The 21,705-nt window shown below is 53.5% G+C and overlaps 9 protein-coding genes across 9 annotated transcripts; 6 read left to right on the top strand and 3 right to left on the bottom strand.

Moving 5' to 3' along the window:
- Window positions 1-966: 966 nt before the first annotated feature.
- DACRYDRAFT_23602 (Alg14-domain-containing protein) lies at window positions 967-1,855 on the bottom strand. The gene is made up of 4 exons (XM_040773306.1): window positions 1,708-1,855; window positions 1,293-1,657; window positions 1,137-1,237; window positions 967-1,083 (listed from the first exon to the last, which is right to left on the bottom strand). Exons 1-4 carry the CDS (start codon window positions 1,841-1,843, stop codon window positions 1,017-1,019), a joined length of 669 nt encoding a protein of 222 aa, XP_040627017.1. The 5' UTR covers window positions 1,844-1,855; the 3' UTR covers window positions 967-1,016.
- A 490-nt stretch (window positions 1,856-2,345) lies between these two features.
- Window positions 2,346-5,188, top strand: DACRYDRAFT_81791 (uncharacterized protein; the record flags this gene model as incomplete). Its single annotated transcript, XM_040776529.1, has 4 exons — window positions 2,346-2,608; window positions 2,671-3,144; window positions 3,193-4,015; window positions 4,065-5,188. 4 exons carry the CDS (start codon window positions 2,346-2,348, stop codon window positions 5,070-5,072), a joined length of 2,568 nt encoding a protein of 855 aa, XP_040627016.1. The 3' UTR covers window positions 5,073-5,188.
- A 2,045-nt stretch (window positions 5,189-7,233) lies between these two features.
- On the top strand, window positions 7,234-8,521 carry DACRYDRAFT_23601 (NADP-binding protein). Its single transcript, XM_040773305.1, has 9 exons — window positions 7,234-7,251; window positions 7,304-7,473; window positions 7,525-7,560; window positions 7,611-7,684; window positions 7,729-7,825; window positions 7,875-7,983; window positions 8,043-8,183; window positions 8,234-8,323; window positions 8,380-8,521. The coding sequence occupies exons 2-9, from the start codon at window positions 7,334-7,336 to the stop codon at window positions 8,485-8,487; spliced, it is 795 nt and encodes a 264-aa protein (XP_040627015.1). The 5' UTR covers window positions 7,234-7,251; window positions 7,304-7,333; the 3' UTR covers window positions 8,488-8,521.
- Window positions 8,522-8,685: 164 nt separating this feature from the next.
- Window positions 8,686-10,436, top strand: DACRYDRAFT_23600 (NADP-binding protein). The gene is made up of 11 exons (XM_040773304.1): window positions 8,686-8,987; window positions 9,039-9,045; window positions 9,106-9,134; window positions 9,188-9,357; window positions 9,410-9,445; window positions 9,498-9,571; window positions 9,620-9,716; window positions 9,771-9,879; window positions 9,930-10,070; window positions 10,124-10,213; window positions 10,272-10,436. The coding sequence occupies exons 1-11, from the start codon at window positions 8,895-8,897 to the stop codon at window positions 10,377-10,379; spliced, it is 954 nt and encodes a 317-aa protein (XP_040627014.1). The 5' UTR covers window positions 8,686-8,894; the 3' UTR covers window positions 10,380-10,436.
- A 2,733-nt stretch (window positions 10,437-13,169) lies between these two features.
- Window positions 13,170-14,176, top strand: DACRYDRAFT_55352 (alpha/beta-hydrolase; the record flags this gene model as incomplete). The annotated part of the gene is made up of 3 exons (XM_040775318.1): window positions 13,170-13,493; window positions 13,546-13,901; window positions 14,008-14,176. The coding sequence occupies 3 exons, from the start codon at window positions 13,170-13,172 to the stop codon at window positions 14,174-14,176; spliced, it is 849 nt and encodes a 282-aa protein (XP_040627013.1).
- A 988-nt stretch (window positions 14,177-15,164) lies between these two features.
- Window positions 15,165-16,715, top strand: DACRYDRAFT_109535 (uncharacterized protein; the record flags this gene model as incomplete). The annotated part of the gene is made up of 3 exons (XM_040768900.1): window positions 15,165-15,237; window positions 15,301-15,867; window positions 15,916-16,715. The coding sequence occupies 3 exons, from the start codon at window positions 15,165-15,167 to the stop codon at window positions 16,713-16,715; spliced, it is 1,440 nt and encodes a 479-aa protein (XP_040627012.1).
- A 679-nt stretch (window positions 16,716-17,394) lies between these two features.
- Window positions 17,395-18,530, top strand: DACRYDRAFT_90138 (NADP-binding protein; the record flags this gene model as incomplete). The annotated part of the gene is made up of 5 exons (XM_040776948.1): window positions 17,395-17,523; window positions 17,575-17,851; window positions 17,905-18,180; window positions 18,233-18,371; window positions 18,419-18,530. 5 exons carry the CDS (start codon window positions 17,395-17,397, stop codon window positions 18,528-18,530), a joined length of 933 nt encoding a protein of 310 aa, XP_040627011.1.
- Window positions 18,531-18,729: 199 nt separating this feature from the next.
- Window positions 18,730-19,670, bottom strand: DACRYDRAFT_117684 (uncharacterized protein; the record flags this gene model as incomplete). Its single annotated transcript, XM_040770435.1, has 1 exon — window positions 18,730-19,670. One exon carries the CDS (start codon window positions 19,668-19,670, stop codon window positions 18,861-18,863), a length of 810 nt encoding a protein of 269 aa, XP_040627010.1. The 3' UTR covers window positions 18,730-18,860.
- A 488-nt stretch (window positions 19,671-20,158) lies between these two features.
- Window positions 20,159-21,390, bottom strand: DACRYDRAFT_81777 (NADP-binding protein; the record flags this gene model as incomplete). Its single annotated transcript, XM_040776528.1, has 5 exons — window positions 20,159-20,371; window positions 20,419-20,564; window positions 20,617-20,889; window positions 20,940-21,216; window positions 21,262-21,390. 5 exons carry the CDS (start codon window positions 21,388-21,390, stop codon window positions 20,264-20,266), a joined length of 933 nt encoding a protein of 310 aa, XP_040627009.1. The 3' UTR covers window positions 20,159-20,263.
- Window positions 21,391-21,705: the final 315 nt, after the last annotated feature.

Genomic DNA, 21,705 nt, shown 5'->3' with positions numbered 1-21,705 from the left:
CTTCCATGTCATAAAGGCTTAGTCAGCCTGTGTTGCCCTAACACATGTCCATGTCCTGTGTCCCATGTCCTGTGTCCTGTGTCCCATGTCCATGTCCTGTGTCCCATGTCCTGTGTCCTGTCTCCCATGTCCATGTCCCATGTCCCATGTCCTGTCTCCCATGTCCCATGTCCTGTCTCCCATGTCCTGTGTCCTGTTTCTGTGAGTGCTTTATATAGTTAAGGTCCAGGGGTTGTAAGTCTTTTGTTCAGTCTATGTAGCTCTGTAGTCAATATACCTCATGCATGCTATACCTTGCAATGCATGTATTTAATATATTATATGTTGAATATTTGGGGATATGGGTTAGAGGTAGGGTTTAATAAGGGCCAGGGTTAAGTAACCCTCAGCCTCCTAGGGACCTGCACTGCCGCAGTGGAAGCAGATTTAGTTCCACTTGGAATTTTGGACTTAGGGTCCGGATTTACTTCCTTCCTCCCACGTGGTGCCACGTGAACCACGTGCTTTTCGCGCGTGGCTTTGCCCCCGGCTTCTTCATATTTGCTTCACTATATAGGATTGTAATGACGTCGACTCTTGGACTGTTACATGAACAATAACGATCTAGAACTGCTGGCACAGGTATGTATGTCCGGATTGCGTGGCCGCCGTGCGGGGATTGCGCCGGCGGGGTGGGGCCTAACTCCGTGTACCAGGGAGTACTCATAGTAGCAATGTTGAGCGAGGCTGTCGTTCTTGTTCACACTACAAAACAGAATCAAACCAGTAGTGTTCAAGCTAAGCATACGGCATCCTCGAAGCTGACTGGTCCGGCCGGCGAGATCGACCCGTGAGGCGAAAAGACTCGTCCGTCAACTGGTCCGGAGAAGATTAGAGAACTGTCGTAGCGTTGTCGCCTCGGTCGGAGACTTAGAGAGGTCCTGGGCCTGTGTAGTGAGCCCAGCGCATCACGCAAGATTGACACGGGGCCAAGTTGCTCGATTATCTATTTCTACAGCGTCAGCATCCCCCACTGGTCAGACCAACCATCCCCTACACTCTCCTCTGCCCTTACCCATCGCTTGCGGCCACTGAACTACAAATCTACCCGCCAGTCAGTCTATCACCTAACAGGGAACACAGGAGGAGAGGCGTACCGGTCTACGAATGGCCGCACGAGTTTTGCACTGAGCGACAGAGAGGAGACGCGGGCGAAGGACTCGACGTATATCGTTCTCGGTGCTGGGAGTGCCAGGAACTTCGGAACGCACAAGATGGTTAGCAGTGGTACATATGAGCAAGGAGGAGCGTACTTTGCTTGTGTACACTGCTGCGAGGAGGGGCACGCATGTTCCTGGTCCATTAAGCAATAGCAAGTCGGAACATGCCTGCCCTCTCAGTGCAGGACGTATGCTCAGCTCCCACACAGCTACAACGAGGCTCCATATAGCCGTAGGTGGGGTAGCCCAGAACGGCTGGTGTACTCTCCTAGCTCGTGGTAGGACTAGAAAGGTGTGTTGCTGCGCATGTGGAGGGAGCGAAGGTGCGAGGGAGGATTCGAGAGAAGTTGCTTTTTGGATGGAGAGGGTATCGAGGGACGAGGTAATGTACAGCCTTGGGTAGTAGCGTGTGAAAGGGAGTGCACGGAGCAGTTGCAGTGACTCGGAGGTATGTCCACCTATGCGTGGTGAGCGGGGAAAAAGAGCGGGGAAGGAAGGGATAACGGACCGGAGCCGAGGAAGACGGCGAGCTTGGATGGGCCTGTGCGGGGTTTGGGCCTGTTTGGGAGGAGGATGGCGTATGCCCGGACGGGGATGACGATGAGCACGAGGAGGAGAAGTAGGGACAGAAGGGAGATGACCATAGTATGACGGTGTTACTGACGTTATGCGTCCATCTGGGGTATCAAAGTAAGCGCCCAAGAGGGGGTCAGTACTAGTGGTCGTCAAGGGCGGATCAAGCTAGCGCCCATGGTTGACGTGGCAAGCCCGCGTCTGCCCGTTGCTCACGTGCCTTGCGTTTTTCCGCTCAGGCCCGCTGCACTGCCACGTCTCACGCCGCCCCCTTGAGTGGCGATATCGTCGGCTGTATAAAAGGGATGGCGACGCGTGCCCCAAAACTCCCTTTGAAAAACCCCCGGGAAACGCGCCACTCAAAAATCGCACCGGCGTTACTTTAATACGGCAATAAAGGTCCCTTATTGCTTGACTTTTGTTATCACTGTCTACTACTGGTTACTCCTTTTCATGGGCTTATGCTTGTGAATTAGCTGCACAGATGTGCTCAATACACGTATCATATCGTCTACCCAAACAACATCCACACCCACCAAAACACATCACACGGTAATCCCATTCATTTCACAAATGGCAGCACCACGCACTCCCACCCTCGTTCACCCAACACCATCCCTCCCGTTCCCTATCCGTATCACCCTCATCCTCACACCGTCGGGATCACATATCCCGAGGGGAACGAATATCCTGTATTACGAGTATGCATCACATGGCGTCGAGGTTGGCGAGGGGAACAAGAAGGGCGAAACGAGGACGGGCGCTTGGGAGTGTCCCGTCGAGGGCGAGGTCGTCAAGTGGAGAGTGGGGAAGGGACAAGTCATCAAGGATGCTTCGTACGTTTTTCCTCTTCACGCCTCTTCACGTATGTACAACAAGAAACTCATTCGCTACCCAGGAAACCGATTGTGGAGATCCTTGAGCCATGCAGACATGAAGAGCAAGTGAACGGGCTCTGCCTCATCTGCCTCAAAGACGTCTCCGGTATCGACTACACGGGATTTAGCGACACCTCCCGCGCCACAGTCGCCATGGTACACGACGCGGCGTCGATCACTGTTTCCCCCGAAGTGGCCGCTCGGTTAGAACACGAGAGTCAGATCCGCCTGCTGGGGAGCAGGAAGCTCAGTCTAGTTGTCGATCTCGACCAGACGATCATACAGGCTACTGTGGACCCTACAGTGGGGGAGTGGATCGATCAGGGGCGGGCGTGGGAGGAGGGCAGGGAGGGCGCGAGGAAGAACCCGAATTGGGAAGCGTTGAGGGATGTGGGAAGGTTCAGGCTCAGCGAGGAGAGAAAGGTCGTCAATGGCCGAGGGGGGAAGGTCATCAGGTCCAAGAGGGAGGACACAGCGTATTATATCAAACCTCGGTACGTCTTCTCCTAATGCAAGTATATGCATGCTCATGCATCATGCAGACCGGGATTGCACGCCTTCCTGAGTCGCCTATCGGAGCTGTACGAAATGCACGTCTACACCATGGGCACGCGGTCGTACGCGTCTCAAGTAGTGCGACTCATCGACCCCCTCGGCAATCTCTTCGGCTCCCGGGTCCTCTCACGAGACGAATCCGGCAGTCTGACATTCAAGAACCTCACTCGGCTCTTTCCGTGCAACACGAGCAGCGCGGTGATCATCGACGACCGCGCGGACGTATGGGATCTCAGCCGTGCGAACCTGGTAAAGGTGGTACCGTACGACTTTTTCAGCGTGGGGGATATCAATGCCACTTTCTTGCCTGCCTTGGCACAGAATGGTACCCCTTCTTCATCACCTAGTCCTGGTCCGACGAACACCACCGTCCCCCCCTCTCCTACTCTGGCAGACGAAGAACAGCCGGCAGACCTCATCCCCACCGTCGCGCTCGCCCTGGAGGAAGCGGAAGAATCAGAAAAGGAAGAAAAGCAGAAAGCGGCGATGGAGTTGCTCCAAGAGGAGAAGCTGGCCAAAGATAGAGAAAGCCGGCCGCTCCAGAAACTGATGGAAGAACTTGAGAAACGGGAGGCTAGGGAGCGGAGCGAGCGAGCTAGGAGCAGGGAGGGCAGCTCTAGAGGCAGCTCCAGGGAGCGCCAGGCGGAGGGGGAGAAGGAACCCCAGGAAGAACAGGCGGTTAATGGACACGTCTCCTCTGGAGGGGAGAGTCCGACCAGTACGGCCGTCCCTGGGGAAACGGAGGAGGAACCGGTTACGGAGCGCGCGCTGCTCACCAATGATGATCATGAGCTGTCGCGGGTGCTCAGGGTACGTTGATTCCTATGTTTCGAGTGAGGAGGCTGCTGACGCATAATAGATCTTGGAAGAGATCCATCGCCGGTATTTCCAACAGTACGACCTCTACGTCGCCGACAAGAACACACGCAAGGAGCCGTCCGTGATGGAGATCATACCCGAGATGAAAGCCGAGGTTCTCTCCGGTGTCCATCTCGTATTCTCCAGTCTCATCCCTATCGACATGCCTCACCAGAACACGGACCTATGGCGTCAAGCACTCCAGTTCGGCGCTGCCTGCTACACCCGCGTAGCGCGCGAAGTCACCCACGTTGTCGCTGCTAAACGGGGGACGGAGAAGGTCCGCCAGGGGGTGGCAAGAGGATGCAAGATCGTGAACCCGTATTGGTTTATGGATTCTGTTGCTGCTTGGGAGCGCAAGAAGGAGGAGGAATACCCGCTTGAAGGGATGGAGGGTGCTTCTCCTGCCAAGGAGGGGCTGCCTGAGGAGGCCGCTGGGACGCGCTCGCCTTCCCCACCTACCATCAATGGGAATCATGAGAACGCGCCGTCGGAGAACGGGGATGTGGGGGTGCGTGATGGGGAAGATGGTATGGGCGCTGGGGACGAGCCTGGGGAAGGGGAGGAGGATTTGGGAGAGGATGTGGATCTCGGAGAGTTGGATTGGAACGAGATGGATGCAGAGTTGGAGGATCTGATGGAAGAAGAAGATGGGGACGACGATGACCAGCCCGAGGACGGGGATTACCCTGACGAGCCTGAGGAGGAGAGCGAGGCTGCTGCGCGTGCCAGGGGGAGGAAACGGAGGCGGGCTGAGGACATTGAGACCCCCGCGGAGTCGGACGATGAGCACTCGGCCAAGCGCCGCAAGAGGCGGGACGAAGGCTCTCTTGTTGGCAAGGCGGACGAGGGGATCCTCCAGGCTAGCCAGATGGTCGATGATGACCCCAATAATGGGCATGATCTGGCTGATGATGAGAATGATGAGGACCTGGATGATTTCCTTGCTCGGGATCTGGAGGGGATGGAGGATGAGGAGGATGATGGGGGTGGGGATGAGGGGGAATAAGGTGATCAAAACTTGAATTCTGTGGCCTTTTGTATTGTATTCATTGTTATACCCGGCTGGTTACGTTTATATCCTGTGTTCTCTTCGGTGTATCGCAGTTGGAAATTCTACACGCAAAGGCACTTTGAGCGACCAGATGATTACTGCCTAGAGCATGCAGGACAGGGACGTGACGTGATGAACGACGCGTCCATCGTCGCGTGAACTTTGACTTTCTCTGAACGTTGTCTGCACCCCAAGATGGGACAAGCACTAGCCATCTTCACGCAAGCATATACTGAGGGGTTCCCTCCGAAAAGTAGATTCATGCCTGAGGACATCCCGGATCTGAGCGGGAGGGTCGTGATCGTCACGGTACGCTACGACTATAACGACGTGCTCGTACTGACGATACTTAGTAGGGCGGCAACAGCGGGATCGGGAAGGTAACATGAAAGGTAATGCTGTTTTGTGCTTCTGACATCTATATCTTATGAAATATCAGTATCTTCTCCTGAAGAACGCCCGGGTGTACATGGCCTGTCGCTCGCGGGAGAAAACGCTCGCAGCGATCGAAGAGCTGAAGGAAACGACAGGGAAAGAAGCGCAGTTCTTGCGGGTAGACCTAGCAGATCTGGAAAGTGTCAAAGCAGGGGCTGAGGAATTCCTGAGGTGCGCTTGCCCCCAATGCTTAACTTCATGAAGCTGACGAGTCCTCAGTAAGGAATCCCAGCTGCACCTGTTGTTCAATAACGCGTATGTACGTCTCTCGTGGGTGAGGCGTGGTCATTGAGCTCTACTTGATAGCGGCGTTATGGGTCCTCCCATGACCCAACTCACAAAACAAGGCTTTGACATGCAATTCGGTACCAACGTCATTGGTGCGTCTGAGGAGCTCATACCTCGCCTACCAAACTGACAACGGTGTAATAGGCCATGCGTACTTGACGATGCTCCTCATCCCTGTGTTGCTGAAAACCGCACAGCTGTCACCGCCTGGCTCAGTGCGGGTCATCAACGACAGTTCGCAGTACGCCTCACTTGCCGTTGTTTCGTTCTCCGCGCTGATGGGCGAAAAGGGTGCACATGGGTGCCTGGTGGGGAGGAATTGATTACGATACTCTACGGGACGGGCCGAAACGGAGGAAGATGTGGTTCATGCTAGCATACAACCAGTCCAAATGGGTATGTTGGGTTGTTATGAAACGCAGGCTGTAGAAGCTAATGCCAGCAAGGGCAATGTTGTATTCACGAAAGAGCTTGCGAGGAGGTACGGGGAGAAGGGGATCGTATCCATGTCGTTGAATCCTGGTACGTCGGTTTGTCGAGGTTGTCGTTATCACGCTGAACGATCGCAGGTGCTGTACGAACAGACCTTTTCCGACATCTGCCCAGCTGCGTGAAGTGTACTATTGTATGGTCATGTCCAGTGGATGTAACTTCATGGGCACAAAGATGATTCAGGGCTGGCTATTGCTCGATGCGGATCCGTATGGGGCGTTGACGCAGTTGTATGCCGGTACATCACCGGAGACTGCATCTGCGCATGGCAAGGTTTGTCTCCAGTTCATGACCGTGTAGGCATCGTGTTTACCTTGTACAGTATTTTATTCCAATAGCTGGGGAAGGGCAGCCCAGACCAGATACGGAGGACCACGAGGCAGGAAGGCGGTTATGGGATTATAAGAAGTTACGGCAAGCTGATTGCTGGCAAAATGTTTCACATCAGTGGCTTCTCAACAATGCCATGTGACGGTTCTATTGAACATCCCCACACTGGACGCCTTTCGAAAAGAATAAAACAGTACCACAATCAGGGTCACATTCCTCTACATTCGAGGAAATATCATGATTAATGGAAGCACCACATGGGTGACGTGTCCGACGATAACTACCCTCTGCACCAGCGGTCGCCCCATGTCGTTTCAGTACATCATCTACTTGCACATAGCTGATTCGCGCAGATGGGTCAAATGTTTTCGGAGGTGTTTCCTCCTATCCCGAAGTGGACGGTAGAAGAGATCCCCGACTTGAGCGGGAAAGTCGCCATCGTCACGGTGCGCAGAGACGTGATACCTCAATCTAACGCGCTGAGGCAATTTCTATGCAGGGAGGGAATACTGGTGCGTGATCTGGCAGAGCGGAGGTGAAAACAGCCTTATGAGACGTTAATGCAGGTATCGGGAAAGTGACATGCAAGGTGCGCCACTGCTTTATCCCACCTATAGAGCGAATAGCTGAGACTATATCAGTATCTGCTCCTGCACAACGCTAAGGTGTACATGGCCTCCCGCTCGCCCGAGAGAGCCGAGACAGCGATCGCAGACCTCAAGATGATCACGAAGAAGGATGATATCCACTTCATCAAGCTTGATCTTGCTGATCTTGAGAATGTAAAGGCGTCTGCCGCCGAGTTCCAGAGGTAGCGATCATCTTTGCGGGACGGGGCTAGGGAGCTGACGGAAAGATGCAGCAAGGAGAAGGAGCTGCACATGCTGTTCAACAATGCGTGAGCTCGGATAATACCTTCGGAAGGCGGTCTGCTGATTCCGATTGTAGTGGAGTTATGTCAACCCCCATGCATATGCTTACAAAGCAGGGGTTTGATATGCAATTTGGGACGAATGTTATTGGTGCGTATCCCCAGCGTTTTATACAAATATTGACAATGGTGAAGGACCTCTGTACTTCACCAAATTGCTCATCCCTACTCTACTCGAGACGGCTAAAACCACCCCCGGAGGGAAGGTCCGCGTCATCACCACCAGTTCAAAGTGAGTTCGGTGGTCACCAGGATATTCCTAGTAATGACAGCGGTTGTAGTGGGCATTACGGTGCATTCAAGGGCGGAATCCTTTGGGAAACGTTGAAAGATGGACCCGAACGCAACAAAAAGCTTTCCCGTACCACCGCGTACTTCCAGTCCAAATGGGTATGTTGTTATTCGTCTCCTCCGTCAGGGTCATAGGCGGCTCTTAATGGGTGAGCAAGGGAGATGTGGTCTTTGCCAATGAGCTTGCCAGGAGATACGGCGACCAGGGCATAGTTTCAACGTCCTTGAACCCCGGCCTTGTCGACACGGAATTGGGACGTTACATTCCCGCCTGGTTCGCATCCATGATGGGGTTTGTCGTATGTGTTTCTATCAACAGCCCCAATGTTCATGAACTGATGGAACACAGAAATTGATTTTGAACCGTGCTGATCCTGATGGAGCCATGACACAATTGTATGCGGGAACAGCACCTGAGACCGCGTCGGCCAACGGAAAGGTCAATATTTTGCCAAATATCTTATTCTAGGTCAATGATCTAACGCAGTATAACAGTATTTCATTCCTTTGGCACGCGAAGGCATTCCCAGAGAAGACACCCATGATGAGGGGATGGGAAAGAAGTTATGGGATTATATCGATGAAGTGACTGCAGATATCTAGCGCGACCACGTTCTCGACGAGCTCTTCTTCACTTGGGGAATTGGGACTATAGGTGCAAATACTGTAAATTCGGCGGCACTGGTTGAAACTGACCGGTGAAGAAACTAGTTATGTAAGGCAGAGAAGAGGTGTAGCTTGATGCATGACAGAACAACACCAATGTTGCTGTTCAACATGCCGACCACAGTTACGAGACACCCTCAGGCTAGGCCTAGGCCTTCGAAAAGAAAAGACAATGATAGGGTTTCAGGGTCGTTCGTTGCTGTCTGTCCGTCAATCATGTTCCTGCATCGGGCGCCGGGAAACCTGACCACCACGATGGGTGACGTGTCCGAGGATAATATCCATTCCACCAGCGGTTGCTTGATTCACGCCGTCCACTTACACGTAGCAGCAACGTCGTGGAGATGGGTCAAGCACTCTCGGAGTTGTTTCCCCCAAAGCCGAAGTGGACTGTAGACCAGATCCCAGACCTGAGTGGGAAGGTCGCAATTGTCACGGTGCGCACGGACTCAATTTCGACTCCTACGTCTCTCTGACGTGGTTTCTATGTAGGGAGGGAATACCGGTACGTGATCTGGCAAGGCAGCAGTGAGAATAATTCCTTAAGACTTGTCCATACAGGCATTGGCAAAGCGACATGCAAGGCACGTTGCTACAATCTCTCGCTTGCCAGGCGAATGGCTGACATTTCGCACAGCACTTGCTCCTTCACAACGCGAAAGTGTACATGGCCTCCCGTTCCCCTGAAAGGGCGGAAGCAGCAATAGCAGATCTTAAGACGATCACGAAGAAAGATGATATCCACTTCATCAAGCTTGATCTTGCGGATCTTGAGAATGTAAAGGCGTCTGCAGCCGAATTCCAGAGGTACGAAGCCTTCATGAAAGCAGCAAGTCGAAAATCTGACACAAAAACTAAGCAAGGAGAAGGAACTGCACATGCTTTACAATAACGCGTGAGTTGATGGCAATACCGGTTCAATAGACGGTCAGCTTATATCCGCCTAGCGGAGTGATGTCATGCCCCATGGATATGCTGACAACGCAGGGGTTTGACCTGCAGTTTGGGACGAATGCCATTGGTCCGTATCATTCGTTCTCTCCTGGCGCAGCTCCTGAAGATGGTGTAGGACATGCCTACTTCACCAAGCTACTCATTCCTACTCTGCTTGAAACCGCTAAAACCACCCCTGGAGGGATGGTCCGAGTCATCAACACAAGTTCGGGGTCGGTCTACGCGTCATTCGCGACATGTCAACCGTGTATTGATTTTGCGTCTAGTGGACATGTCGGTGCCCCCAAAAGTGGCATCCTCTGGGAAACGTTGAAGGATGGACCTGAACGCAACAAGAAACTTTCCCGCACCTCCGCCTACTTTCAGTCTAAGTGGGTACGATGCGCAGCTCAACTGTAATGGATAACTTCTGATGCGTGGTAAAGGCAAACGTCATATTTTCGAATGAGCTCGCCCGGAGATACGGCGATCAGGGGGTAGTTTCAACTTCCCTGAACCCTGGTGCTATTGATACAGAACTCGCACGCTATATTCCTAAATGGGCAGCACCGCTAATGATTCTCTTTGTATGGTTTTGTCATAAGTCGGCGCAATTCTCAGATGCTGACGATACTTGCAGAAATTGCTTTTGAGCCCCGCTGACCCTAATGGAGCCATGACCCAGCTGTATGCGGGAACGGCGCCCGAAACTGCTTCGGCTAACGGGAAGGTCAGTATTTTTTTCCCGAAATTCTTCTGCGTAAAGGAACTGACACAATGAGTTGCAGTATTTTATTCCGTGGGCACGCGAAGGGCTTCCCAGAAAAGACACCGATAACGAAGGCGCCGAAAAGAAACTTTGGGATTACATTGATGAAGTGACTGCTGGCATCTAGAATTTTCCATAGCCTGATGCGTTTTTGTTTACCTTTGCTCCAATATATTATGTATGACCCGCTCACTCATTTGCTGCCAAGACCGTCCCCACGGACGTCGGACTTTGCAGGTGCCGAAAGTGATCGTATTAACACCGCTCATATTTGGGACGCATCATGGAGTCCATGGCACGGCGCCCATTGCTTGGTGCCCCACTTGGTATTTGATGCACCAGACCGCGCCATCTCGACGCATTTAATACTAGTACTGACAGGATGGGGCTAACTTGGTCTACGATATTTCCGCGCTGAAACTGACGCTGAGGCCGTTTTGAGGTATCGGAAAGGTCACATGCAAGGTGTATTCTGACTCCAAGTCAGTTTCCTAACACGAATCTCCTCCTTTTCAGCATCTTATCCTGTACAACGTCAGAATGTGCATGCAATCCTGCTCCTCAAAAAATATCGAACGCAGCAGTCGAATGCCTCAAGCAGTTTACGAATAAAATTGATATGGATTTCCTCATTGGCAATCTAGAAAGTGTCAAAACACCCGCGGACAGTTTCAGAAAAGGATCCATTGTCTGCAAACAGCGTACCGAAAACCTGTTACACAAGGCGCCGCTCAATAAGGACAGGGAAACATCGTCTTTGCCAAGGAACTTGTGCGACGGTATGAAGACTCGGGCGTTGTGTCGACAGCTTTGAAGTCTGGGCCGATACGCACTGAAGTTAGATGATATTCGGCCCGATAGGCTTCGGCATATATTCGTAGGCAATTTGATCGACTAGTGTGAGAGGTTTGGTTGACGAGCGGTTGGAACATGCTGGTTGCCTATCCTGCGGATCCGAATGGGGCTATGATCTAGCTCTATGATGGCACGGCAACAGAGACTGCTGAGGAGAACGGGAAGGTATGCCCCAGGCATGAGCGCGCTGCTTTGATAACTGATGGATGACGGTAGGTAGGACTTCGGTCCCTGGGCGCGAGAGGGCAGGCCGAGATGAGGGAATGGACAAGAAGTTGTGGATTATGTGGACCGAGTCACTGCAGATTCGAGTTGACGACCCCGCTGGACTACCACTGTGTCAGACACGTTTGACACAAGCATGTATTCCGGTTGATTGGTCGCATACTTGAAAGAGGTTATGACAGAATTATGTTGATCAAATGGCCGATCTGAACGTGTCCGGCACAGTGTGCAGAACGGACCAGAGACAGTATACGCGAGGCGGGCACGTCCGTTGCGCAGTCAGAACGCGTCAGAGTTGTGCATTCTAATCCACGTTGATAACCAAGTCAGTCCAGATGGCCAGCGATTTATAAGCCCTGCTTGAGAGTGCATGTTGGCAGGTTGTATTCTGTCTTTCACGTGAAAAGCGGAAGCGAATAGGGTGACGTTAGACCGTGACCGATCGGGGCACCCGTCTCTCTCCCCAGCCAAAAAGCCCCTCACACGACCGTTTCCCCCCTATGCAAACTCACTCTCTTCCCCTAATTTTCTTGTAGAACTTCAGCATTCAATACGCATGGACAACATAACAAGGAATGGACAACATCGATGATGATGAGTTTCCGCCTTTACCACACAAGTCTAACATTACTCGGAACGGTCAGCGAAACGGAGCCCCGAACAAGGCGGGCCGAGAACGAGAAGCTCCGGAGCATGGACCTGTAACGAAGCACACGACTTATCCTCCTCGTCCTTCTTCATCTACTGGTTCGGCGTCCTCTCTCGCCTCATTATCCTGGTATAGCCCCTCCAAACCTAAGGCAAAACTACCGTCAAACGCTTCATCGTCTACTCTACCCGAAAAGGCAACGCTCAAGGACTGGATGGCTCGGATTTTCCCACCCTCTACGATGGGATCTATGCGCAAGGGGTCGGTACGCGTACCTCAAGCAGCGGTACTTCCTGCACCCTCACGAGCTCCCCGCCGGCTGAGCCAGAGCGGGAGCTTCTCCGGTTCTTCAGAGCGGCGATCCAATTCGAGCCAAGGACACAGGGGGAGGAGGGAGAGCAGTGAAGAACGCGAGATGATCAGAGAGCAGCCGGTCGTACTCCGCGAATCACCTAGGGCGAGCGAAGACCTCCAAGAAGCGCTGAGCGAAGAGATGTTCCCCTCCCCTTCTCACTCGCCGTCCACCTCCCCATCGCGAACTTCTCGCTTGCCGATACCAGGGGAGAGTATGACGCATATACACACCTCTGTGCATGTGCATATATCCACTCCTGCAAGGGCAAATGGTATAATCCGACCGGAACAAGCGCACCTCTCACCTGCGCGCAGCCCTCTCTCTCCACCACCACACGAGCTCACCCACCCACATCATGCGCACCACCCCCACACGCCACTACATGCCCGATACCAGTCTATCCGCCCCGAGCTGCTCACCAGTCTAACGCGCAGCACTCTCCCGACCGCGTCGCTCTCTCTCCAACCGCTCGAGCCTGTACACCTCACCAGCACGCCGAGCAACATGCGCCGCTCTACGTCCCTCTTTTCGCGCGCGGGGATGGGACTCGTCCCCCCTCCACAGCCGGTCGTGCCGAGAGGGAGTATCGACCAGCTTCGGATGTTGTACTCTACTCCTGTTAGGGAGGAAGTCGAGGGAGTGAAGAGTGGCTGGGAGTGGGCGGATTGGTGGAGGACCGGGACTGGAACGAAGGAGAGGGACAGGACGGCAGCACTTTTGGAAGAAGAGGATAGGGAGGCCGAAGCGCTAAGGAGCAAATGTGGGTGTTGCAGTTTATCGGAGGCGGGCGATGTTGATTAAATTGCTGTGCAGACAAGACCCCGCACTACCCGATGATCTTCTGCCACGGGCTACTGGGATTCGACGAACTTTCCTTGCCCCTCCCTGCATCGCTCGGTGCGATTTCCCTGCCCCCGATTTACCACTGGCGGGGCATTACCGACGTCCTATGCACGAACGGCGTCGAGGTGTACGTCATGCGCGTGCCTGCTACCTCTGGGATCCCCCAGCGGGCCGAAGTACTGAGGGAGAAGATCACCCAGAAATGTAAAGGAAAGAGAGTGCATTTGGTTGGACACTCGATGGGTGGGCTGGACTGTAGGTACCTGGCGAGCAAGCTCCAATGCGAGTTTGAGGTGCTCAGTGTTACCACTATCGTACGTCCCATTCTTCAACCAACGTCCTCGTGCACTAATATTCGTCTGCTAGTCTACCCCACATCGCGGATCCTCCTTCGCCGACTACTTCGTCCACGAGCTCATTGGCGCCGATCGTCTCCCGACCATCATCTCCCTCCTGTCCCTCCTCCTCCCTTACAGCGACGGCGACGGCACCGCCTTTTCCCAACTCACAACCACCCACATGGCAGCCTTCAACTGTCTAGTGCCGGACAAGCCTGGTGTGCAGTATTTCAGCTGGGGAGCGACGTATGAGCCTGGCTTGGTGGATAGCTTCAGGTGGCCGTGGGCGGTTGTCATGAGCAAGGAGGGGGAGAATGATGGACTTGTTAGTGTGGAGAGCGCAAAGTGGGGAGAGTATGAGGGGACAGTGAGGAACGTGAATCAGTGAGTTAACCCTTTGTTATTCGGGGTCTCGGCCTTGTTTCGCTCCTGTTCCTTCTCCTTTAATGCATCGGTCGCAAACTTGCAACATACTGACTTCCTCATGCAGCCTAGACCTTATTGGATGGGTGAACCCGGCGCGATACCGCTGGGCCGAATTCACAGGGAACAAGATCGAGTACCGGCCTGCCACGTTCTACTTGGGAGTGGCTAGTAGGCTTGCCGAGATGGAACAAGAGATGGAGCGACGCGAGCAAGAGGATGGAGGGGTTGACTGAGGGCCTTGCGCGCTGGATGGAGCTGGAAGAGAGGGTGAATGTTTAACGTAAGCTGAGATCACGCACTCTGCAATGTATAACTACTTGCATGTATGTACCGTACATACCATTCTTACTAATTACCGTATTCCTTTCTAGGAGTTGTTGCCGAATGGTATTCTCACCAACACCACAATTGTTGCGATATATTCGCCATTGTCATCACCCTGCAGGGTCTCGCCGGACCTCACTGGAGTCAGATGTCTGAAATGTTCCTTTGAGTGAATTAGCGCCCCTAACAACGAGAAGAACTAAGAACTTTAGAAGCCTCCACAATGGGTCTCCCCTGTTTGACCCCTCTTCACGCGCACGGAGTAGCTCCGTATCCGCTTTTTGGGACCCCGGGTGCACGTGCAAAGAGCATGTTTAACGCCCCCTGTAACAACTCGGCACAGGAGTCGGCCATTTACTTTATTTGACAGGTCAGGCTCCCCTGTCGCGCTTCTGTATGGCGGTGGCAAAGAGAAAAATACGAGGGTAAAATGGAGTCCCGCTGCCACCCACCACATTCAGCACATTCACCACTCACCTTTGTTCGGGGGTCCAGCAACGAACCTCACATGCCACCAGCGAGGACCTCGGCACACAGGAACGCACGGCGGCAGGCTCCCGACCGGAAGACCAAACAATTAACGGTTCGCACGGTTCGCGCGGCGGCGTGAGGCGATGGTCGGGCTCTCCTCTCATTGGCCAGCATGGTTGCGCCCGGACTTCCGATGATTAGTGGCTCGACCAACCTTGCTGCCTGTCGTCTGCCTGCTCGCCGCACGCACTCCATCAATCCTCTCTCGTTTCTCCTTTCTCACTTTTGCTCCTCTCTTGGCCTAGTCAATCATCTTTGGATTATAATAGCCGGATGGAGGGACCAATCAGGTATGCGCTACACTGCCGTAAACACGGAATCACGAGGAATCACGCATCATCTAGCTTGCTCCGTCCTGATGGATGGATGGCACCTGTCCCCTTGGGCGATCGCAGTACATCGCCTCCTCTGGAAGAGGTTACCCAACTGCCATCCACAAGTAAGCAATATTTTGTCACAGTTCGGAATAAATATTAACGAAGGTGGCTATTTCACCCCACAGGCTGGACACAAGCGCCCATTTTTGAGGGCGTTAACGGACGCAGACTACCCCTGGCTTCGTCGTTCTATCGCCACGCTGATGATAAACCTCTCAACACAGATTTACAAAAACTCCGTACCCCGGGGGTGCTACTGGGCCGTGGCTATCCTCGGATGGCATATCCTTCACTGGAATCCGTAATATGCAACCGGTCACCGCATCCCTCATACCTCAAGCCGCAACCTCAAGTTCTTGAACTCCTCCAAAAAGGGGTCCTGGTCATTACAGAATATTGTATCCCCTCCGCGTGTCAAGAAAGTTCAACATCGACATCTACACCAGGAACATCGGAATCACATTCAACTCCAGGTGAAGAGATAGAAGAGCCGCGATCTGAGCACGACAACCATGTGGAAGATGATACGGAACAGGGACTGGATTTACGGACACCGAACCTCATTCGACCTAGGCTGTCTCGCACTGCCGTGAACGTGAAGAAGAAACAAAATGGTGCGAACGAGATCCAGCGACCTGAGATGATCCGACCCATCCGGCCTCGTCCAGAACCGCCGCGTGCAGACCTCGGGGGTAAGCAATTTAGTGCGCTTCCATGTCCGGCATTCTAATTCACAGTAGATGAAGATCTATTAGGCTTAACCGACTCGACGGACCCTCGGATCCTGGAGGACGGTAGTGAGCTTCTTGGCACGGGCCCTCTTGGGATCATGAAGAAAGAGCGCGTGATGCTTTGCGGCATGTCCCCTCCAGGAGAACCGACATTGACCTGTGGTGTATTCGCATCCCATTTCCACGACCTCTACCGACATAGACTCTGTCATCTCATGTGGGAGACGAGGCTCCGCGAACGAGCTGAAATCAGGGGACAGCCGATCGATACGAGCAAGTTTGTTTTTGGCGGCTTCGAACCGAATTTCCCGACTTGCAAGATATGTGGTAGACGGTTCTCGCGATACGATTCGTTGCAGCGACATTTGGGAAAGTCAGGTTGCGGTGGGGTGGCGGACATTGACAAACACAAGGATGCTCAACAGTTGCGCCTTGAACGAATGGAACGGGAGCTCCACAAGAGCGAGACACTCCAGCATTGGATAAGGACGCCCGTTCCGAGACCCAAGATCGTCTGGGCCAAGGTGGCCTATACTGCTGGGATTGACGCTCACAGGGATCTGAGGGTACTGGAGATATTTGAGGTGGAGGAGACGTATGCGCCACGCTACCAGGTGGTAACTGTGAAGAATGGGAAGGAATGTCAGATTAAACTGTTCAACCACGACGAGCCGGGTGGAGTTCCATTCTTCACAAGGCAGCACGAGTTGGTCGTACCGGGGAAAAGGATTGCGATGGCGGATTGGAGTCTGGACGAGAACCGGGCGCTCAATACGAAGGACAAGGGGAAAGGACGGGCCAGGCGCTAACGTTGTTGCTTGCTATTGGAATTCCCGTGCGATCTTTTGGATGAAGGATGGGATTCCTGCTTGTAGGTCGGATATCATATTGTCTTTCATACTGTACCAAATATGACACGTGAGAGCACGTGAATCTAGGTTTCTTCCAACCCATGGGTATGTAGTGAGCCCGCGACTCCTCTCTTTGCAGTTTCTAGCAAGGAAAGGGCTTTGAAGGACGATTCACGACATTTGGGATTCCGCTGTTGCTGAGAGCTTTGCAGACAATATGTGTTGGGTCGGAGAGGGATGTTCGGGGAACGAAGAAGGGTTCCGGCGGGGCGAGCAGGGTTCCGCGTGGATTTGGTCATACATCGGCCATACAACGCCGGCGGGAAAGCTGGGGTCTTTCCTGGGGAAGCGACGGATTCAGGGTCTAAATCAACATCGCAACTTCTTCATGTTCTCCCACAAGGTCGGATCTTTGTTTAGTTGAACACGTGTGGCTGTGGGGTAATTTCCAAGAGGGAAACTTCAAGGAAATTTGGAGAGAACATGGGCATGCCAGGATCCAACCTTCGCGGTCTTAGAATGGCTGGTATAAACCTCACGGTGGGGGGCAACTCTCACCGTGACGAGCTCTCCTCAGAACTGTCAACCTCAACACCCCACACCTTGCACTGCGCACCAGTTTTCTGGCAGAGACATTATGGGCCAACGATTCTCCGAGTTCCTCCCGCCAAAGACGAAATGGCTACCAGCCGAAATGCCAGACATGACCGGAAAGGTAGCCATCGTCACCGGTGGCAACACCGGAATTGGCAAAGTGACGTGCAAGGTATGTAGGTCGAAATCCCTCCTTGTCCCTGTGGTGCTGAACTGTGCTTAGTACCTGCTGCTCAAGAACTGCACCGTCTACCTCTTCTGCCGTTCTGCAGCCAAAGCCCAGGCCGCGATCTCAGAACTCAAAGCCCAAACGGGGAAAAAAGCCCACTTCATCCCGTTCGACCTCGCCGATCTCCATTCTATCAAGTCAGCAGCCAGCGTCTTCCTAGAGAAAGAACAACGTCTGGATGTACTCTTTAATAATGCGGGATTCATGCATGTTCCTATTGCGGAGGTGACGAAGCAGGGGTATGATATGGCTTTTGGGTGTATGGTGCTCGGTAGGTTTTTCACGAGAGTTGCTGCTCGAAACCATGATGCTGATATTACGAAGGTCATGCATACCTGACGTTTCTCCTCCTTCCTCTGCTAACGAGCACCGCCAAATCCTTCGGTTCCGCACGAGTTGTAACACTCAGCTCGAACGGGCACCTAGATGCCCCTAAGGGGGGGATCGACTATTCCACGCTGAAAGAGGGACCCGTAAGACTGAAGAAACTGAACGGCTGGACCGCATACATGCAAGCCAAGTGGGGGGATGTGGTATTTGCTAAAGAGCTGGCGCGGAGGTACGGCGCGGAAAGGATCGTCTCGACGTCTTTGAATCCAGGTCAGATCTTTCTCTCCCAAAAGCGGAGAAACTGACGAGAGAGAGAGTGCAGGGGTGATCGCAGCCGAGCTCGCAAGGCATCTGACAGTCGTTCCCATTTTCGCGAGGCTTATCGCCTTCCCCGCCGACCCTCTAGGAGCAGTGACCCAGCTATATGCGGGCACCGCACCCGAGGCAGCGTCCCTGAACGGGCAGGTATGATATCCCCCAAACTCTCGTGGTAAACCGGACTGACGAGTGTAGTATTTCATCCCTTGGGCGAGGCCGGTCCTGCACGGGCGGATACGGATGATCTTGCTTTGGGGAAAGCGTTGTGGGAATGGCTGGAAGAGCAGGTGAAAGATGTTTGAGGTCACTCCGGAGACTCGGCACATCGTTTTTTTTACCTCTCGTGATGGGGTGCACTTCATGTTCGTCAGGAATTACTGTAATGGCAGCAGGGACGCATACCATCCAGACCAGCGAGTAAGAGCTAGGAAACGAGGTAACTGATAACCCACGACCGAACTTGCGCCAAGCATCGCAACCAGTTCTGCAGGTGTGAATGCAGTATTAGTATTTCTAGGAAAGACATCTATAAGTACACCGAGATTCTAAACCGAAGCGCGCGCATATAAGTCCTAAACAGACCCTCAAGCACGCATATATGCCCCCCTCACCGCCCCTCCCGCATCAAGCAATCAATACACATACTGCGGCTTCTCCGTATACTGCCACCTCTGCACCCTATCCCTGATCTCCTGCACGTCCTTCAACAGTTGCTCGTTCCCCTCCTTGAGCCACTTCACATACTCGACCGCTCGGAAGAGCGTGCCAGCCTTCCCCTGCTTTTTCCCTCCCCCTCTTGCGCGTCCCTTCTTCCCCTTCACCTGCCCGCCAAAGATCATATCCCGTGTCATACCGCTCGCTCCTCGGAGGGTAGAATTGCTCCCCGGCCCAGCTTCAGGTCCTTCAAGTAAGAGCGAAAGAAGGGCGTAAGACTGGCGAATTTGGTTCCGTCTCCGCTGTTCGGAGAGAATGTGGTTCTCCCGCTTTTGGGTGTTGGACAGTACGGGCCTGTGCATCGGTTGCTGGGGGGTAGAGGAAGAGAGGGAGGTAAGACTCGAGATTGGGGGAAGGGCAGGTGCGGGCGCGTTTGGCGGGAGAGGGGGAAGGGTCACTCCAGATGTGTACCCTTGACCTGTGGGCGCGTCGGGTGGCGGGGCACCCCACCCAGAAGGATAAGGGTGCATCCCAAATTCTCCACTATGCATCGAATACTGCACTCCTTGGGCAGCGACGTTTTCCCCACCAGGAAAAGCAGATCCAGACCCAAAGTTGTCAGAAAGGAAAGACATAAAGTGGTCTTGTTCTGTTGTGCTGAGGAGCTGGTCGGCAGAGGTGGGCGCGCCTGTTGGGGGTGCGGACGGGGTGACGGGCGAGAGATGCGGTGCGGGAGGATGGGACAGCGGGAAGTCGCTGAAGTTGTACGAGGGCTCGAGGGAGTTCATTCCCGTGATGAAGGTGGGACTTGTAGATTGCGGGCTGGGGGCGTTGGGTTAAGTAGGTGATAGGCTGTGGTGGTAGTGGTAGTGGTGGTGGTGGTATTAGTGTAAAGAGGAGAAGGGGTCGAGAGGGGACGTCGAGGCTTTTCGAGTTTCGTGGGCTGCTGGCAGGGGGATGGTGTGGATGGGGGAATGCGGCTTCCGCTCTCCACGCGGAGGTAAAAGAAGGACGTGTGGCAGTGCTACTCTTCTCGTGATTTCGCAAAGGAAGACATCAGGAGTGAGAACATCGTCCTTCTTATCGTGCTCTTCCGCTCTGCTCCTCGGACGAGGCGCTAGATATTATAGTACCAACAATAAGAAGTTCGGTTGCGATGTCGAGATCAGCCTGAATTTGACGTTCCCCAGCACATTATAATACATCAGGGTCAGCTTGAGAAAATCGGGCCACGTTCCATAATGCCAGCATACGCTGACAAAGTGGGACGATCACACCGAGCTAATGTATTAAAGTCCGGCCAAATTGAATATAATAGACAAATATATACAATCCTCCCACCGATGTGTCGTATCACATGTTCGGTTGTCTTCTTGAGCGCTCAGAAATCCTTCACTTGCTCCTGGATCCATTCCCAGAGCGCTTTGCCTGCTGCTTCGTCTTCTGTATCTTTTCTTGCCGTCGCCGGACGAGCCCAGGGGATCAGGTACTGCACATCTGTAAGCATTGAACGTCCTGGACTGGAGAGCAACATACTTGGCCATTCAGCGACTGCGCCTCTGGAGCTGTACCCGCATACAACTGGGTGATCGCTCCGTACGGATCTGCGTCATACGCCGTCGCCTTGACCAACCATGTCAACGGCGCAGACATATACCTCTGCAACTCCGACTTGATCGCTCCTGTTCCCGTTCCTCATCAGTACCCGCCCTCGTCCTGAATCATCGAGCTCACCTGGATTAAGAGAAGTGGAAACGATCCCATCCTTCCCGTACCTCCTTGCCAGCTCTTTGCACCAAACGACATCTCCCCACTTGCTCTGGAAATACGCGCTTGTTGTGCTGAGCTTCTTGCGCGCAGGACCGTCACGCAGCGTCGCGTAGCTGAATCCGCCAGAGGGGGCACCGAGGTGTCCATTCGAGCTTGTTGTCACTATTCGCGCTTGGCCGAATGATTTGGCTGTGGTCTGCAGAAGGGGAAGAAGACGTAGCGTAAGGTACGCGTGACCTGCCAGGATGTTAGCATTCTCTCGCAGAGGAGGGAGAGGAAGAGCGCACCAAGCACATTCGTCCCGAACTGCATATCATACCCCTGCTTCGTCAACATATCCATGGGACACATCATCACCCCCGCATTACAGAACAGGACATCTAGTCTCTGTTCCTTGGCCAAGAACTCCTCTGCGCACGCCTTGATCGCGGACAGGTCGGACAGGTCGCAGGAGACGAAAAGCGCTTCTTTTCCCGTTTGTTGTTTGAGGTCCGCGATGGCGGCGAGGGCTTTGGACTCGGACCGACAGAAGAGGTACACTTTGGCGTTCTTTAGCAGGAGGTACTGTACACGGGTCAGCTATGCACCGTGCGAGGCAAGGAGACGCACCTTGCACGTCACTTTCCCGATACCGGTGTTGCCCCCGGTGACGACAGCGACCTTGCCCGTCATGTCCGGCATGTTCTCGGGCAGCCATCTAGGCTTTGGAGGGAAGATCTCGGAGATTGCTTGACCCATTTCGCGAGGCAAGGTAGTACGTTAGTTAGAAAGTCCGTTGATAGTGCAGAAGTGGGTATCGTGTCCATCATGCTCTTATACAAGGTTCACTCTCCTCCCACGCGCGTGTCCATGGGCAGGCGAACCCTTTCAGGCTCAACATCTTCCCACAACACAAGGTATGTTCGACTGAGGACACCAACCTTCCCTTCGCAGGTGTCGAGTTTGCGCCAAGAGTGGCAGTGCAGAACCCTTGCGCAGCCTTAAGGCACCTTTGATTCCATTAGACTATCTATGTAGCCTATATGTATATAGGGACGGATTGGCCTGCGGCAG

Source organism: Dacryopinax primogenitus, assembly GCF_000292625.1.
Source record: "Dacryopinax primogenitus strain DJM-731 SS1 chromosome Unknown DACRYscaffold_14, whole genome shotgun sequence".
Taxonomy (NCBI): Eukaryota; Fungi; Basidiomycota; class Dacrymycetes; order Dacrymycetales; family Dacrymycetaceae; genus Dacryopinax; species Dacryopinax primogenitus.
This window is presented reverse-complemented; position numbering and strand designations above follow the sequence as displayed.